The 19705-nt window shown below is 47.6% G+C and overlaps 1 protein-coding gene across 3 annotated transcripts in view; it reads right to left on the bottom strand.

The window, feature by feature from the left end:
• GARNL3 (GTPase activating Rap/RanGAP domain like 3) overlaps positions 1-19705 on the bottom strand; it is a 98256-nt gene that overhangs the window by 60080 nt on the left and 18471 nt on the right. For 2 of the 3 annotated variants that reach the window (XM_059658089.1, XM_059658087.1), the window contains exon 3: positions 10679-10748. In XM_059658089.1, coding sequence (XP_059514072.1) covers positions 10679-10748 — 70 coding nt within the window. Of the gene's footprint in view, positions 1-10678; positions 10749-11731; positions 11989-19705 lie in introns of those variants that run through there. The other variant, XM_059658088.1, reaches the window with a different exon arrangement.

The following is a 19705-nucleotide window of genomic DNA, read 5'->3' as shown; positions in this document are numbered from 1 at the left end:
GCCTGCGGACTGGGGGGTCCCGGGTTCGATTCCGGTCAAGGGCATGTACCTGGGTTGCGGGCACATCCCCAGTAGGGGGTGTGCAGGAGGCAGCTGATCGATGTTTCTCTCTCATCGATGTTTCTAACTCTCTATCTCTCTCCCTTCCTCTCTGTAAAAAATCAATAAAATATATTAAAAAAAATAAAAATAAAAATAAAATGTGTGTGTGTGTGTCTGTGTGTGTGTGTCTGTGTGTGTGTGTCTCTGTGTGTGTCTGTGTGTGTCTTGTGTGTGTGTGTCTGTATCTGTGTGTATCTGTGTGTGTCTGTGTGTGTGTCTTGTGTGTGTGTGTGTCTGTGTGTGTGTGTCTGTGAGAGTGTGTGTGTGTGTGTGTGTGTGTATGGGCGGGAGTTGGGGGCAGGTCTTAAAAGTGGGTATAATGAGCCATCCTATGAACCATCCCTGCCGGTGAGGTCAGGCTGCTGAGGTGCTGAGCACCTGGCGCCGGTGAGAGCCCCGGGGTGGTGAGAAGACTCCCCAGTGGGGGAGTGCTGGCCGAAGAACCACACAGATCTCGGATCTGGGCGCAGATTGTTTTTTTCCCCATCATCAGTCCTTGGCCACCATCCTCAGCGAACTCCACACCCATCACAATGAATGATCTGGTGTTCGGAGCGCAGGGCCTTCTGCTTTGCCAAATCTAATAACTTCACTTGCCTTCACGGCTCTGGCGCCCCCTACGAAACTCCCAATCACGCTTCCGCTCACTGGCAGGGCTTCGTCAGGACAGTACCGTGCTGTCTGGCTCTCTTGGGTGCACGTTCCTGCTGGGGCATCTGTGGTTAATCACCCCAACGCTGCACTGACCGACACACGGATCTTGGGCACTGCTGACTTCTCCTGCCCACTGAGCCCAGCACCAGCTCCCAATCTCCCCTGCCTCTCCCTCTCCCTCGTCTGCACTCGGGGAAACAAAAGCTCCCGTGGCACCAGGCCCACAACCAGCTCATGCTCTGGACACAGCCATCGTCACTTCTTCCATCCATTCCTTTCTCACTTCCCATGACATCTCCCTCCTTGTCCTTGACTTGTCAGTCACCACCCAGAAACACCCTTTCTGTAACAGATGACCTTCCTACTATTTAACTGAGAAATGTGAGGCCAGTCGGGATGAGTACTGGCACCTAACCCTCCATTTCAAAATATATCTGCCTTGGAGTCCTCATCAAGATAATGCCTGACTGGCAGTTCCTGGGATGCAACTTTGCAGTAAAATACCTGTGGAGATGCAGCAAAAAGATGACAATTCAGGCCAAATATTGGGGCATTTATACTTCCTCTCGGGCCAGTGAAGAACTGAAAAAACATCGGTGGTCACCGGCTTTACTGCCAGCACAGGAAGTTGGAGGGCACTTTATCCTTCCCTCTGCTTTCTCATTTTGGCTAGGAGACAGTGGGGTTGTATAGAGTCACAGTAGCCTGGCCGGTGTGGTTCAGTGGTTGAGCATCGACCCATGAACCAGGGGTTCAGGTTTGATTCTTGGTCAGGGCACATGACTGGGTTGTGGGCTCCATCCCCAGTAGCGGGTGTGCAGGAGGCAGCCGATCCATGATTCTCTCTCATCATTGATGTTTCGATCTCTCGATCTCTCTCTCCCTCTCCCTTCCTCTCTCTCTCTTTCTTTTTTTAAGAGTCCCAGTAAAACACTGGGGGTCATCCTTCTCCTGCATGGGCACTGCATTTTAAGGCAGCCGCAGTCTCACCAGCACTTCTCCAAGAAAACACTGGGCAGGAGGTGAGAGGGAGGAAGAGAAAGCCCATTTTGGAAAGCGCAGTCCTCCTCAGCCGAGTGCACAGGGGGAGGAAGGCAGGGGCGCCCTGCAGCAGAGCAGTCGGCCACCAGAGGGTGGTTGGGGGTGGGGAGAGGTTTCCCCTCTTCATAATCTCCATCCAGTTCTTGAACCCACACCGACACCATTTTCTCCAGCGCATGTAAAGAGCTGAGCAAACATTGCTTCCAACTCCTCTTCCATCGGGGCTACCGGGAGCCCCAAGGCCCCTGCCCTATGGGCAAGTCCTGGAGCCCCTGGTTCCGAGCAGCCATAGGACAAGCAGGGGCGTCCCATCTCGCTCCGGCAGAGCCTTACAAGATGAGCACCAGCCAGACCTGGGAAGCGGATCAGGCAGCTCTGCACCATCAGCAGCCACCCAGCTGCTCAGCCGAAGCTGCAGCCCCTAAAAGGACAATGCGTGCCTAGAGCCAGTCATACGGACTGTCCTTGAAAGGCACAAGGTCTCAATAGCTCTCTTTGCAGATTTTGTAAAAAGAAAAAGAGAAACCCAACAAGTAGCTATGGAAGAAACGCTACCTGTGATCCAGAAAACTAAAGAAGGATGTATGTATATTATTTTTTACTATGAAACCAAAATAAAATTTTAGAAAATTTTAAAAAGACACAAGACATGCACTTTGCAACAAGTGTATAAAGCCTGTGGGCGTGGGGAAGGGAAAGGAAAAAAATAGGGAGGGGGGTCACCGTATGCAAATGTCAGAACCCCCTCCCGCCCGGGCTGTCTGTGGGGTAAACTGGTGAATGCGGGGAAAGCAGTTATCTCAGTGACTGGTGCACAGTGAGCATCCCATACATGTGGAAGCTAATAACAGCAACAACACCATAATAATGGTAATAAAAGATTTCCGGTCCATCCTAATGCATGCGTAATTACATGGCTAAGGTCTCCAAGTTCCACCTCACCAAAAATAGTTGCAATAATTTCAGCCTTGGAAAAGGTGCCAAGTGAGCATTCCCATCACCCACAAAGGCATCACAAATGCCCCCGGAGCCCCCACAGTTTTAAACCAGGTTATCTCACTTGTGAGTGCTCTAAGATGAATGTTGTGGTGCCCACGTGAGTCAACCTGCTCTAAAAGACTTAGATCCAAGCCAGTTAAATACTAAGAACAGCTGTCAACATTGTGATTGTAGCTGTGGAATACTGAAGCTCTGTTGTTCCCGAGGGAAATATACTGGTACTTTCACTAATCTCTCAATTTGGTAAACCACATGGAATATAATTTCTCCCATCAAATACCCATGAAAACAAAAAAAGCTACTGAGCCCTACGCGGAGAGAACAAAACTGCGCTGAGTTAGGGATGCTGGACAGGCAGCTCAATCCCCCACTGGCCGAGTCGTCCTTCGCCACAGTCCACAGGCGCGATTCAGCTTTGCGCCTGAGCAGAAACACAGATGACCGCGTGTCAGACTGCAGGAGGCTTCAAACAGTCCACACCTCAACTGTGGACATCTGCAGATGCTGAGTGAGTCCTCATTTTGACAATTAAATAGCACAGACCAATACCCTTGAGCGCCCCCTCCCCGTACCCCCATCCAGAACAACAAAACCATGCCCTCCTCGGATAAGGGCTGATAGGTCTCCTGCCCACACGGCAGGGGGCAGGCAGTGTCCAGTGCAGGCTTCAGTCCTTAGGCTCAGGATGAAATCCTTAGGCTCAGGATGAAAAGGGAAGGGACGATACAGGACCCTGCTATCCTGGCTTGAAGTCACCTGCAGACTGTGACTTCCCAGAAACATCAAGGTGTAGGCAGGGGAGAGGTCCATATTGTGCCCATGCCATGTTTCATTCCTAATGCATCAGTGTCTTATCTACTGAGTCAAAGGCCAAGAAGAGATCGATAACAGCTACAAACAATCTTATGCTTTTCCTGACAGATTTCAATAGATGGCGATGAAGAACGGTCAATGGGGTAACAGCTGTCCTGGCGCAGAATGCTGCCACGGGAGACGAGACGTTCAATTCATCGAGAAGAAGACTGGCATCCGTTTGAGATGGAAAGCACCCACGCTAATGATCTGGCTGTACTTTGGGGTGGGCATCAAAGAGGCTTGTTTCCCTTTCCTTTATATATGTTTTTTTTTTAAATATATTTTATTGATTTTTTACAGAGAGGAAGGGAGAGAGATAGAGAGTTAGAAACATCGATGAGAGAGAAACATCGATCAGCTGCCTCCTGCACATCTCCTACGGGGGATGTGCCCGCAACCCAGGTACATGCCCCTGACCGGAATCGAACCTGGGACCCTTCAGTCCACAGACCGACGCTCTATCCACTGAGCCAAACCGGTTTCGGCCCTTTATATATGTTTTGATGGGTTAGGCTACTCTCTAAATTTCAACCAAATGGAACCATTCACTCATTCAACCAGTATTTACTAAGTAACCAAAGCTGAGCATTGTCTTGGTGCTAGGAATACAATAATAAATAAAGAGCCATAGTTCCTATTCTTAGGAAGTTTATAATCTATATCCTTGTTTATGGGACTTTCCAAGTGCCAGGAAAACAGGCCACTAGCAGAGGAAGAAATTTTCACCAGGTGCTTTTGGTTTGAGTTTATTTATTTATTTTTGTTAATTCTCACCTGAGGATATTTTTTCCATTGATTTTTAGAGAGAGTGGAAGGGAGGAGGAGACACTGAGAAAGAGAAACATTGATGTGAGAGAGACACATCGGTTGGTTGCCTCCCACACACGCCCCGACCAGGGCCAGGGATCAAGTCTGCAACCGAGGCATGTGCCCTTGACCGAAATCAAACCTGAGACCCTTCAGTCCACTAGCCGACGCTCTAACCACTGCTCAGGCCAGGGCTAGTTTGTGCTTTTAAATCATCTACTATATGAGGGGACGTAAAACAGACATTTAGGGGAGTTCCTGCCCAGCTCATGCTCTTTGAAACTGACTTTGGACTACACCCTCTCCAGAGAGAATCTGCCCTATCCACTAACGTTGCTGAGGAGACGGGGGGGGGGGGGGGGGCCTGTTTATATCACATGACCCCAGTGCCCTGAACCCAACTGTTTGAATCAGGGATAGGTACCTGAACCAGACCAGCCAATCCATAATGCGCTACTTGGATTTTGAAATTACGACCTAAGAATGAATAATCGGCAATAGAGCTGCAAGACCAGGGAGACTGGGGGGCTGAAAATCAACTTAGTCAAAAAGAACATTGAATGAGAACTTAGTACGTGACAGGGCCTAGAAGCACAACAATGAACAAGACAGATCCCACCCTCACCTCTAGTGGGTGAGAGAGTAGTTGCCAAACAAATAAATGAAACAAATATAGATTGTGATAAACACTCTAAAGCAGTGGTTCTCAACCTTCCTAATGCCGCGACCCTTTAATACAGTTCCTCATGTTGTGGTGACCCTCAATTTCATTGTTACAAACTGAACATAATTAAAGCATAGTGATTAATCACAAAAACAATATGTAATTATATATGTGTTTTCCGATGGTCTTAGGTGACCCCTGTGAAAGGGTCGTTCGACCCCCAAAGGGGTCGTGACCCACAGGTTGAGAACCACTGCTCTAAAGGAAAGGAACAGGATGCTGAGTTAGAGAATGAACAACACAGAGAGGGAGACCACGTTAGCTAGGTGGTCAGGGAGGCCTCTCTGAGGAGGTGGCATTTACACTGTGACCAACCAGGAGAAGTGCTGGGGGGAAGAAATAGTAAGTGCAAAGGCCCTGGGACAGAGAAACCTGTGTTCCTGGCACCAAAAGAAGGCCCGGTGTCTGAAGCACGGTGCGTGAGTGCAAGAGAGAAGGTGGGAGAGGCAGGCAGGACGGGGTCATGCAGGTTCTCGTAGGAATTTGTAAAGGGCCTGGATGTGAATTGCAATGAGCAGCCAATGAAGGCTTTTTAGAAAGAAAAGACACTGTATTGTCAACATTTTAATCGTCATTCTGGCATAAGGACAGACATACAGCTCAATGAGATAGAAGAGAAAGCCCAGAAATTGCCCCTTGCATACATACATGGTCAATTGACATTCAATAAGGGCGCCAAGATCGTTCAGTGGGAAAAGGACAGTCTTTTCAACAGATGGTGCTGGGAAAACTGGATACTCACAGGCAAAGAATGAAGCTGGACCCTTACCTAATACCATTTACAAAAATTAATTCCAAATGGACATAAACGCTAATGCTACAACTATAAAACTCTTAGAAGAAAATGTAGGGTGAAATCTTCCCAACACTTGACTTGGTAATTATTTCTTAGATATAACACTAAAAATGCAGGCCACAACAACAACAAAATAGATAAATTAAACTTCATGAAAACTAAAACCTGTTGTGCATCAAAGGACACTATTTGCAGAGTAAGAAGACAGCTCACATATTTGCAGATCATATCTGGTAAGGGAGTAACACCCAGAATATGTGAAGAACTCCTACAACTAAACAATAAAACAAACAACCCATGAAAACATTGTCTAAGGACTTGAATACCATTTCACCAAAGAAGACACACAAATGGCCACGCAGCACAGGAGAAGATGCTAACATCATCACTCATTAGTGAAACAATGAGATGCCACTGCACACCCACCAGTGTGGCTATGACCAAAGAGAAGAGAACCAGTGTTGGTGAGAATGTGGAGAACCTGGAACCCTGTGCTGCCGGTGGAAATGTAGATGTGCATTCCACTCCTTGCTAATACACCCGCAAGAACTGAATGCAGGGACTTGAGCACATGCTTGCACACCCATGTGCATAGCACTATTATTCACACTAGCTAAAAAGTGTAAAAATCCAAGCGCCCATCGATAGAGAAATGGATAAACTGTGGTACATGCACAGTGAATGTGATTCAGCCAGAAAAAGCAATGAAGCACGGAGACCTGCTAGGAGGTGGATGAACCTTGAAAACACTGTGCTAAGTGAAATAAACCAGACACAGAAGGACAGGTATGATGTAATTCCACTTACATGAGGTTCCTAGAATAGACAAATAACTCATAGACACCGAAAATAAAACAGAGGTTACTGGGGGCTGGGGAGGGGGAAATATGGGGTTACTGTGTAATGGGGACAGTGTCTGCTTGGGATGATGAAAACATGCTCTGAAAGTGGATGTGATGGTTGTATAACATTGTGGCTATACTTACTGTGTAACAGCTTCCCTCCGCTTATAAAATTGGGTTGTTTCCAGTTTCCCAGGTTAGAAATGACATGCAATGGTGTTGGGATGGAGAAGCGGCCTGGAAGGCCTCTTTTTTATTTTGTGTCAATTTTATGTTGTGTATGTTTTTCCACAATAAAAAAGAGCATTGAGAAAGCTGTGCTGCTGGGAGAGACAGGCTGAGAGAGGCGGTGCACGGGAAAGAGGCTGGAAACCACCAGGGCCAGAGAGAAACGGGGGGGGGGGGGGGGGGGGCGGTGTTTGGAGGGGTTGGGAGGGTGCGGGGGGTGGAGGCTCTAGTGGCTCTGCAGTCACAGTGGCCCAGCCGCTTCCTGTTGAGAATCACTTTCTCCTGCTAGTGGACCCGGTGGATCTCTGTTCCTGGCAGTGAATGGCCCCTGGTTAAGGCAGGGAACATGGCTGGGGCTGAAAGTTCGAGGGGTTGGTTTCCAAAGCCAGACCACCGCTCCAGGAGAGCAGAACACCTTTTCTCCTCCCCGTTGGTGCCTGGCACAGTGCCCCACACACGGTGCAGGCCTTCAGTAAAGTTACTGAGTGAGGCTGAGAGAGCTCCTGTGAGTCTGCAGAGAGCTGAGCGCCCACGTTCTCACCAGACACCCAAGCTAAACCTAGGCCCCTCAGGCGGCCCTCCGTACTGATGAGCGGCCACGCTTGGTTCCTCACAAGGACTCCCTCCTAATCTGTTCAAGGTCAGGAGAAGCAGATGCTAAAATTTCCATGGCACAGGATCCTGGGTCCCTGCCCCCCCAACATTTGCGTTCCAGGGTGCCCAAGATTTATTGGGTTCCCCCAAATATCCATCAGACCAGGTAGAAGAAAAGTCGAATTCACCTTCTCATAGACACAGAACACACCCACTGGGGTTTAAGTTAATAATCCTCCGTGGTCCCCAGGTGAAAAGCTGCAGTCAGAATTTCAGGGGATCCTTAGGCAGCAAAAATGGGACTTCGCTATGTCATCTCCCCACCACCCCCAACACCACTGCGTGTCATTTCTAACCTGGGAAACTAGAAACAACCCAAGTTTCCAAGAGGAGGGAAGCTGTTACAGAGAACTGCGCGTCACCGTGCTGGGCTACCACGGGCCAATCAGAATGCTGACACCGAAGACGACATAGCGAGAGAAGATGTTTATAAGAGGCAGCTAGAGGAAGAACGAGGAATGCAAGATGAAGTCATAGTTTGATTGCCAGCATGTAGAAATGACATTTGTAGCCATAAAGATTGGAAGGAACCGGAAGGGGATGAAAACATTTGCTGCAAGGTGGTGACGTCATACATGGAATTGAAAGATGTATTTAACATTTACTTTAGAATATTTTAAAAGGTTGATCACACACACACACACACACACACACACACACACACACACTCATGGCTCCAGAATAAAAACCTGAACATGCCCTAACCGGTTTGGCTCAGTGGATAGAGCGTCGGCCTGCAGACTGAAAGGTCCCAGGTTTGATTCCGGTCAAGGGCATGTACCTTGGTTGCGGGCACATCCCCAATTGGAGGTGTGCGGGAGGCAGCAGATCAATGTTTCTCTCTCATCGATGTTTCTAACTCTCTATCCCTCTCCCTTCCTCTCTGTAAAAAATCAATAAAATATATTTTAAAAAAAACAAAAATAGGCCTGAAAAAATGGATGGAGACCTTTTGGGATAACAGATAAGTAGTCGGGATTCTCCGAAGGCAGGGTTTCTTCCAGTGTGGGCCTGGGAACAACAGCATCCGCAGCATCTGGGAACTTGTTAGAAATGCAAGTGCTGGGTAACCCCAGCCCTCCTGAAGCAGGAACTCTGGGGATGGGGCCCAGCTCACTCTGACGCCTGATCCAGCAGAAACACTGCTCTCGAGAGCCTTCCCAGCCTGATATTCTGTGATCCCCACGAGTTTATAAGGGTCCATCTTTCATCTTGTGAGATCTCTCCCCAACACCGCTCTCACTGCTTACACGAGTCCATGCTACTCATTACATCAGGTTCAAAGTCTTCACCTGAGGTCAGGGTTCTACTTTTGCTACCACATTTCATCTTCACTACTATAGCTAGTTAACATGGGCTGTGCTTCTGTGCATTAATCATCTAACAACTCTATACGGTAGATAATTTAATACCCCCATTTCATAGATGAGAACACTGAGGCCGAAAGAAGTCCAAGATCATACCACCAGCAAATGACGAAACCAGGATGATTTCAGAGCACAAGGCCTTCTGCACCCGTGAGGTTCGGAGGAGTCCGCAGAGATAACAAGTGATGGAGCTGGTATTCGAACCCAGGCCTTTCTGATTCCCAGGCCGACTTGCTTTATAACAACTAGGCTCTGCTGCCTTACACTCTCTGCTGGGCAGAACCAATTGCTCACCACCCTTCAAATACACCCCAAGTCATGACACTGGCAAATATCTACTGACTTATCTTCTTCGCCACCAAACCACATCCTTCAGCCTCCTTGAGGCCTTCCAGCCGCTTCTCCAAGATCCCTGGCTGGAGTGGGCTGCTCCCTCCCTTCTCTCAACCCCTGCCATGACCTACTGCAACACTCTCACGGCATTTACCAATTTGCACCCGGAATTACGGTTACCCACACGCTCCTTCCGGGGAGGTGGTGGTCTGTGTTGGCTTGGTGTCTGGCATTGATGGAGTTCATCAATGTGTCTCGTATGGGACTAAATTCATTCTTTATATATTTTATGTATCTTATCAGCCAGCTGGAGGACAGCAAGATCCTTAAGAAGAAGGACCAAATCTTTTACTTATTTTATATTTTCAAGAATATTCAGCTCGGGGCCAGGCACACAGTCGAGCCTGTAATACATGCTTGGCTTCACGTAGAACGCTGGGCTCACAACTCTGGGGGCCATTTCCCACCACTGAGGCCCCGCTGGAATGCAGCTTATATTAACGGGGGAAAACCGGACACTATGCAAATGGATCCAAGCAACTCCTTTCTTTGTAAATAGAAAGAATACATTTAACATTTTTAATAATGTTGATAATCAAGAGAATTTTATGAGCACATTTTCCTGAAAATTAGTTCAAATTTCTATGCAATTAGAAAAAAAATCACAATTCTGTCTTTAAAAAATTGAGGCTATTATATGCCTTCATTATGCCCCTTTTAAAATGAAAGCACACTATTTTTTCAAAGCACAAAACACAAACCCCAATGTCCCTCATTAAGGAAAATGTATTTTCATTCCAAATAGTGATCATCTATTACAGTCCTCTAGTCCAAGAGATATACTTTTAACAGGGAAAAAAAAAAATCTCATAAATATCCAACTCCTATCACATACCCAGAGAGCAAAGGTACAAAATAATAAAAAATATGGATTTCAATAATATTCAAACCTCAAAAACTAGCTTTATAAACTTCTAGGAAACAAGAGAATATAAAAACCAAATGCTTTCCGGATTCATGAATCATTTTGTAAATTATCTATATCAATAACAGAGGAAAAGACCAAGCCACATGTTTTTTTTTTAACAAACTGAAATCACAGATGAAAAGTACGTAACAATAAAAACAAACGAAGATGATCATTTATTGGCATCCCATCCTTACACTGTCCTCACATGGTCTAACGGTAAACATTCAACAAAAGATCCGATGAGCTCGGCCAGCCTCTCTAAATCCAAATCAATGCACCACCCCTGCACAGGCAGCGGAAACTTACCAGCTCCACAGATCCATAATGTTTCCTACTGAAATCCCCACGTCTACAGCCTAGGTCTTCCGAGACAGAGCTGGAACAAAAATGCTTCATCAGTATGACACATAGCGATCTGGTCACCAACCTGCTGCAAAAAATCCACTGCTCCCGTTCGCAAAAGGCAAGGGCTGCCGTGCAGCAGGCTGGCCCCACGCTCACTGCAGGGGAGCCTCCTGGCCACGGCCGCGGGCCTCAGCAGCCATTGCAGAGCCTGGCTCTCCTGGAGCCCTCAGTGAAAAGCAAAACACCCGAGTCATCCCTGGAAGTCTAGGCAGTGATTGAATTAAATATTTAGTCATTTGGAATCGATTGAAATTTCCAAGGCTACTGGTGGTTTATAATTTCATTTCTGTAGAAGCAAAGGGGGGGAGAAACCGTGCAGTAAACTTGAGGCAAGGAACAAAGCTTGCAATTATCTTTCATTAAGAGAGCCTCTTTGTCCCAAACAGTCCACATAAAAATAACCAGCGTTTTTTGGATGCTATGCAGGAGAAATAAAACTTTAAATAGGAGGAAAAAAATCTTCAAAATCCTGGTAGGCTCCACCGCCCCCCATCCCCCGCCTCTAATTTATGACAATATGAAAAAGACCAGGGCTAAAAAAAAATTTTTTTTTAAATATCCAACTTCCAAGTATATTTCATCTTTTTATATAGCAGTAGCTAATGCTTCTACACCCCCTCCCCTCAAAGAAGACTTAATTAAATCAGATGAGAAAAATCACGAGTTATTGAAGAAGAGCAATTAAAACAAGGACAAAATTGTTCCTGCATTTGCATCTTGAGTACATAGTTACACACTCAAAAGACACACATCTTATCGACTGGTTCAGACCCCAGACAGCACTCATGAAAACACCCGAGACCCACAAATACAAACAGTTTTAATAAGTTTTGTTCTAATATGTCATGCAGATAACACTAATAAAACACAGACACTAAAATGACACGGGAATTACTTGGTTAAGAAAGCCAAAACATTCGGGATCTGACATGCAGAGAGAGGTGCGGTGAGTACCTTCTCATCTTCCTTAGAAGGTGGGCTACATTGTCTAAATGCCAGCCCCCGAGGCAGGTTCGGGAAGAGACCGCCTGGTGCTCACATCCGCGGGGCTGCCTCCCTGCCAGGGCCTGCCTGATAGGCTCCCGGAGAGACAGCGTGAGAGAAATGAGATTAGGCAGGCTAATGGTATGCTGCTCCCACCATTTCACAGAGATGGCTGAATTCATCTGATCTGAGAAATTAACCTTCTGTGGTTCTCACTTCCTTAGCTGAAAACGTGCAGCACGTTAGCAAATGCAGCTTGGGAGGGTGTCCTGAATATTAACTTCCTGCTTCTAGTGACACGATTTTCTACCAAAATATCTCTGAACCAAATTTAAAAACTCCCCTCCATGGAGCTCTGGTCCCTGTCAGATAGATCCTCTGTGTCCATGTTACATATGTCCTCCATGTCCATCAACTTAGCTCATGTTGAAAACCAGAATGCGCTGAGTTGATGGACATGGAGGCGAATGCTAGCGCTGCCCTCGGCAACCTCTGCGGTTGTCGCCGGGTCCCCTGTGCAGTCAACCCTGCAGCAGCTTCTAGCACGAGGTTCCGGGGGCGTAGAAAGAGCAGGCTGAGCTCTGGGCCCCGCCCTGCGCTGCCCTCAGCACTGCCCAGGGGTTCTGGGACACAGTGCCAGAGACAAACACCAAACAGATGACAACTCTGCGTCCTGGGGCCACCTGTGAGAGGGAAAACACGTCCTGTGAGAAAACCAAGCCCTCGCTGGTTTGGCTCAGTGGATAGAGCATGGGCATGCAGACTGAAGGGTTCCAGGTTCGATTCTGGTCAAGGGCACGTACCTAGGTTGCAGGCTCCATCCCTGGCCCTGGTCAGAGCACATGCAGGGAGGCAACCAACTGATGTGTCTCTCTCACATCAATGTTTCTCTCTCTCTTTCCCCCTCCCTTCCACTCTCTCTAAAAATCAATGGAAAAATATCTTTGGGTGAGGATTAACCAAAAAAAGGAAAAAAAGAGAAAAAAAACAAGGCAGATACACACAGAACGTCTGCTCTCAGTGGCCCTTTCCCCTCTAACTGCCTTTCATCCGATAGGCTGCGGAGACCGCGTGCTGATGGTGGAGCCAGGCTGAAAGACACGGGCGAGTTCCCAGGGCTGCGGGGAGCACTCGAAGCAGCCATGTTAAAACCTCCCCTCCTCTTCCCTCCCTAGGCCCTCTGGCCCCTGGGTTCCAGCACAAAGGGTGTGATTAGAGGGGATCCCCCAGAGCTCCAAGAGGAATTCATTCTCCTCCAGGCCCCGTGTCGGGCCCCTGCCTGGCACAGAGTGGACCTGCAGTAAACATTTGTGCGTTAATGAAGATATTTGCACATATTTGGATCTTACTAGCTACTGCCTGATGGCATCCTCACGAGCCCGAGAAAGGCTGCCTGCTGACATTCTCCCTCGTAGTCCCTGTTGTTATTCCATCAGGCAGACAGTCCTGGCCCAACAGGCAAGCCCTGCTATGTGCGCGCCAAAAGCTGTTCTCTTTTCCTCTCGGGCTTGTGGCCAGACTACATCTCTTGGCCCCTCTCGTGGGCAGTGTGGCCATGTGACTCCGTTCTAGCCAAGAGACTATGGGCAGAAGGGATGGGGACCACTTCCGGGCACATCCCACGGGGACTTCCTCTCCCTCCCCAGGGCCAGCAGGTGAGAGGACTGCAAGGACCCACAAAAAGGCAGAGCTTCAAGATGGAAAAAACCTGGGTCTCTGAATGACGGCGTGGAAGCTCACACTTCCAAGAACATCTGTACTAGAAAATGATGCGAGCAAGAAACAAACATTCAGTTAAGCACGTAGAACCCGGGTTTACCTTTTAAAGCCGCTGCGTTACCTGAACTAATACAGAGGTCGGTATCTCGCAGTGGGGTGCTGCCATAGCAACAACCTAAAACATGTGGCACCAGCTTAGCAGACAGACAGCAGCCGGTGCGGAAATTGATCTCAGAGGCTGAAAGATGGAAATCTATGTTATAAAGTAGCGAAATATGTGGTAAAACTTACACCTACAGTAATGTAGCAGGTGGAACTGAGCCCTCTGAGCCTGCAGCGCTAGGGAAAGTGGCTGGACAGATCAGAGCGATGCTGGCTCCAGCTGGCTGACCTCAGCAAGGTTTTTGACAAGGAAGAGATGAGCCCAGGCAAGAACTGGATGGGTGTCAAGCAAAGACAGAAGGGAACAGAGAGAGTCTCGAGACAAGGGGCCTCTTAGACTAGAGAAATCGCTCTGTTTCTGGACCCCAAACAATAAGATCTGGCCTTTGAAATGTGGGTTGAAATTATGGGCCCAGCTAGCAGACCTAGCGCATCGATTTCCCACAAATCATCCCTGCTCTCCTTGCCCAGCCACTGGCTGAACGGAGAGGGCTGTGAAGACCAAGAGGACACGCCAAGGATGAGCTTTGGTCCCTAAATGACCCCATAAAAGATCCCAAGTAGAAATACCCTCATTGGGCTGTAATATAGTGAGAAATAACTTTTATTGTTTAAGTCACTAAGATTCAAGGTTTACCTATTATACATAACAGGTGATTTTACCTTTTTTTGCTGTTATTGTTTTAATCCTCACCCAAGGATATTTTTTTCCCCATTGATCTTTAGAGAGAGAGTGGAAGGGATGGAGGAGGGGAGACAGAGAGAGCAAAACACCAATGTGAGTGCCCTAACTGGTTTGGCTCAGTGGATAGAGCGTCAGCCCGTGGACTGAAGGGTCCCAGGTTCAATTCCAGTCAAGGGCATGTACCTTGGTTGCGGGCATATCCCCAGTGGGGGGTGTGCAGGAGGCAGTTGATCGATGTTTCTAACTCTCTATCCCTCTCCCTTCCTCTCTGTAAAAAATCAATAAAATATATTTAAAAAACAACAACAACAAAAACCAACACCAATGCGAGAGAGTCACATTGACTGGCTGCCTCCTGCACATCTCCAACCGGGACCGGGAATCAAACCTGCAACTCAGGCATGTGCCCTTGACCAGGAATTGAACTTGTGACCCTTCAGTCCTCAGGCTGATACTCTAACCACTGATCAACCGGCCAGGGTGGTGATGTTATTTTTTTTTAATTTTTTATTTATTGATTTTAGAGAGAGAGGAAGGGAGGAAGAGGGAAAGGGAGGGGCAGAGGGAGAGGGAGAGAGAGAGAATTGTTGTTCCACGTATTTATGATTCATTGACTGATTCGTGTATGTGGCCTGACTGGGGATCAAACCTGCAACCTTGGTGCATCGGGACAATGTTCTATCCAAGGGAGCTACCGGCCAGGGTGGTGCTTGTCTCTCCATTGACAGAACTCTCTGTGGTCACGAAGCAGCGAGAGTGACTCCCACAGAGGGTCCTCCGCGGGCTGGAGGGCCTGGATGGCTCCACTCTCACGGGGCAGCAAACTCTGCCCTTGGCAAGGCCCGTTTTAGGAAACAAGGTTTTATTGGGAGACGGCCATGCCCTTGGGTCACAGGCTGTCTGTGCGGCCTCCGCCTCCGCGTCATGCCACGATGGCGAGTGGGAAGCTGCAGCAGGGACCTGCGTGGCCACCACGGGCATCTATTTACTGTGGCCCCTGATAGAAAACGTCGCCCACCTGCCCTGCAGCCTCACGATCCCTTTGTTGGCTTCAGGCCCTCCCGTAACCCGTGAATAGTATGCGCTCCCAAAATACCAGGCGGAGTCCCTGGGAGGAGCATTCCAAAAATGCATGTTCCCTGGCCCTACTCCCAGAGGCGTGACTCAGCTGGCCTGCGGTTCTGACAGCAGCGGGGGTTCCGGTGCGGATGGTCCGCCGGCATGTTCTGAAACACGCTGCTCTTCCGGTGACTCTGGAATCTGGGAAACCTGCCACCTTCCTGCAGCCCGACTGCGGGAAAGGACAGGCCTCGACCACGGGTCTGTAAGGGGCGGGGGTGGGATACACCTGAGGAGGTGCTCGGTCAGACGGGGTTCTTAGCCGCTCGGGGTCTTCACTCCCTTGTGAATAAAATGTGGTTGACGTGCTCAATAAATGTTCGCTATTATTATTATTACCCTTATTATCAGCATGAATTCTCCCCAGGTTGCTAGAGAGAGCTCTGGGAAGGGGAGTCTGCATAAATGATCACTAACTTTTTAAGAGTTTTAAAGCAGGTGCCTTCTTTCCCCGCTGGGGCCACGCAGCAGGCCTCCCGGGGCAGGGCGAGGCAGCTCCGCAGCTCCGCTCAGCGGACGTCTCCCTAAAGTGCTGGCCCAGCACGGGACCTTGCCAGGAAAATACCTGGGACCAAGAGTGTGTCACCAGAACAAAGCAGGTGCGAACGTGCACCGGGAGGCCAAGGTCCTCCCATGAGTGTGGTCTGGGTTCTAAATATAAACGCCTCGGTCTTAGCAAATCGATGCCCTTCACCTGCAGGAACAGAGCTGAGGACCTTCAAGAGGACTCGCTAAACGTGGCCCAGGATGAAAGCAAAGCTGCCCAGCTCCACGCAGAGCTGGAAGAGTTCGTTATGTAATAAGCAGGTTCCTGGAAAGCGGGGCAACCCCCGTCAGAGGCTCAAAGTCATGGGAACCCAGTAAGGAAAAGGAAGGGAGCAGAAACTCAACACCGGTCCTTAGGAGACTCACCCAGAGACTAGGGACTGACCCTAAGGACTGGCCAGATCCCGCTAACACAGGCCTCGGTCACCCCCAGCCCCACCAGAAGCACTGGAGCTCACGGCCAGGACCGGGCTCTTCCTGGACACGCAGAGAAGCTGAGAAACATCAGGCGGTTTTTCAGAAGCTCCAGGACCGTGCCCCGCCCTCTGACCAGCAGGTAGTAAGTGACAGATAGAAGGGACCCCCTATTTGAGGGACAGAGAAGGTATCAAATGCGACAGACTACCGATTCAGGCTCAGAGGGAGCCCAGCACCTCCTGACACCAGGCTCTAGGTAGCTTACTGCTTGAAGAGGAGTGGTTGTCTCTCCTTCTGAAGGTAAGTGACAGAGAAAAGCAGAGATGCCGGTAATGTCTAGCGACGACATGGGAGGTTTCCTGAGCACTCCTGAGGAGATCTAGGACACCAGCTTGTAGAGCGTAGGAAGTGAGCGGGCAGGTTTCTAGACTGGAAAGTTTCAGAGCCCAGGATCCCTGACCTGCAGCCGCCACGGGACCCTGGGCATCTCTCCCAGAGAAATGAAAACGTGTGTTCACAGAATCTTGCCCACCAGGCTCACAGCAGCTTTCTTCATAGTTAGCCTCCAACTGGAAAAGGCCTGGGCACTTATATTTTCCCTCTGCACTGTAAGTGCTCACGGCTGGGGCCCCAGCCGAGACCTAATGAAACAGAACCAGCATTCTAACAGGATCCCCCAAGGATTCACGTGCTCATTGGAATCTGAGAAGCAGTGATTATCGACCTCACTGTATATCAGAACCACCTGGATTTTTTCTCTATTTATTTTATTGTGAAATATTTCAAGACAGAAAAATAAAGAATAACATAATGAACATTGGAGACTTGAAATTCCTGTGTACCTCTCCCCTGAAACAACCATTAAGTAATTTAGTTTATACTTCCTGCTTATATTTTTATATTTGTACTGACCATTTACTTATTCAAAACAATACACAGTATTGCTTAGAATGTTTTAAAATTTCACACAAAAGAATACCATGCCGTGCCTATCTTCCTGCAACTAGCTTCTTTGGCTGAACAGTTTGTTTCTGAGATTTGACCATGTCGATACCTGTGGCTCCAATTCATTCACTTACACTGCTGTTTCCTATGGTGCCAACTCCCCACTGGTCCTCCCTCCACCCTCCTATGGCTGGGCATTTCAGTGGCTTCCAATTTTTAACAATGTTGTAATGGACATCCTCTTACAAGTCTCCTTGAACAGAAGTGCCATCATTTCCCGAGATCCACGCCCAGGAGGGCATCTGCTAAGTTGTGACATGTGCATTTTGTTTTTCTACATATCGCCAAATTTGCTTTCCAAAGTGACTAGAGCCGGTCCTCAAATAATGTCGCTTTATTCCACGTTGATGAGGTGCTGTAGGAACTCCACTCTTGTTTCTATTAACTAGCCTGTGGTAGAACTGGCTTCATTGTATGTCATCTCACTGCAGTTCCAAGAACCCATCAACGATGCTAAGTCAGGAGTCGCTGTCTACCAACTTAACTCTCCCATTAGCAGCGTGTGAGTTCTATTTGCTCCACATCCTAACCAACACTTGGGATTGTCAGAAATGGGTCTTGTCAGTGTGAGGGACATGAAGCGGTGCCTTGCTGAGCTGTCATTGGAATCTCCATTCCTCTGATAACTCAAGGGCCTTGAACATCTTTTCCTCTGCTTCTCAGCCGTCTGAGCTCCTTGCCTGTGACCTGCCTATCCCACCCTTTGCCTACCTCCTTTTGTAGGCTGTTGGTCTTTTTTCTAATTGATTTGCAGGAATAATTTGTATATGCTGAATGCCAACCCTTTTTTACAGATGTCTTCTTCCAGAGAGTGGTTTTTCTTTTTCAAACGGTTTTCCTGACATCTTTCATCATGTAGAAATTTTAAAATTCTAATGCAGGTATTTTCAGACTTTTTCTTTAATGGTCTTTATTTTTTGACTTAAACCATCCTTCAGCATCATGATGTCACAAAGATAGTTTCCTATCATTCCTTGTTAAAGTTTTAAAGTCTACTTAATACATTTTCATATAAATATATAAATGCCCAGTTTTCACCCAGACCTCCTCAATCAGAATCTTCAGGAGTGGGACCTAACCACCTATAGTTTAAAAAAATAACTTCTAAAGGTAATCCTCAGAAACGCTGGCGCACTCACTTCCTACCTGCTGGATGCGCACGGACGTGTCTCCTCTGTCAAGTCCCAGGGACCCGTCTCATCCCCGCCCCCTCTCGGGCCCATCCTTTATTTTTCTGTTCCCAAACTTGAAGTGCTCCCCAATGGCTGTCCTTTGAAGGAATTATCTACTCCTAGGGCAGTGATGGCGAACCTTTTGAGCTCGGCGTGTCAGCATTTTGAAAAACCCTAACTTAACTCTGGTGCCGTGTCACATATAGAAATTTTTTGATATTTGCAACCATAGTAAAACAAATATGTATATTTTTGACATTTATTTTATATATTTAAATGCCATTTAACAAAGAAAAATCAACCAAAAAAAGGAGTTCGCGTGTCATAGGTTCGCCATCACTGTCCTATAGCATCAGTATTACTGACACATCTCAAACATACCCCTCCGGCCTTAATTACCTTTCCTAATTCTCCCAGAAACACCAGTAGCCCAGTGTGTTTTTTCCAAAACTCATTCAAAAACTTGGTTTCTCATTTCTGTTGGAGCACAATTATTTTCACAGTCTCCAAACTACGGAATCACCTCTGACTTCTCCCTGTCTTATAAACTCTACAATCAACCATCAAATATCATCAGTGATCATCTCCCTCATTGGACCAGCCCAGTCCCTCCCTCTCACAGGCCCTCACTGTTTCACAGATTCTTATACGGCCTTGTCAGTCTTCCTGTCTCCTTACATAGGATTTGAAGGTGAAATAATGGAAGACTTTGGGACACACTGTTTGTTATCACTAATAGTGTGTAAGTGGAGACTAGAGAGCTATTTTTCAAGTATCTGATAGATGATAGGTGGACCTATATTTATTCAATAACTACTTGAATAAATATAGGTTGTGCATCCATACCACTTATTAGGAAGACAATGTGTGTGTGCTTAAAGAACAACACAAATAAAGAAAAGAAAAAAAGGCTTTTTGTGGAAAGTTAGGGGTAAGCTAGAATTTGCCATAATAAAAAATGTTCTCATTTTAGTAACATAGTTGTTGGGAAGGAAAAACTTTTCCTCTACCCTGTTAGGTTCTGTGACTGGGGCCTGTGAATTAAAATGACAAAGACAGATTAAAAGGAGAAAAGGAGCATGCATTTTATTTTTAATTTTACCTGTTCAAGCGCTCCAT

Source organism: Myotis daubentonii, chromosome 11 (assembly GCF_963259705.1).
Source record: "Myotis daubentonii chromosome 11, mMyoDau2.1, whole genome shotgun sequence".
In the NCBI taxonomy this organism is placed as follows: Eukaryota; Metazoa; Chordata; class Mammalia; order Chiroptera; family Vespertilionidae; genus Myotis; species Myotis daubentonii.
Note: the sequence above shows the minus strand (reverse complement) of the source record. Positions and strands in the feature narration are given on the sequence as shown.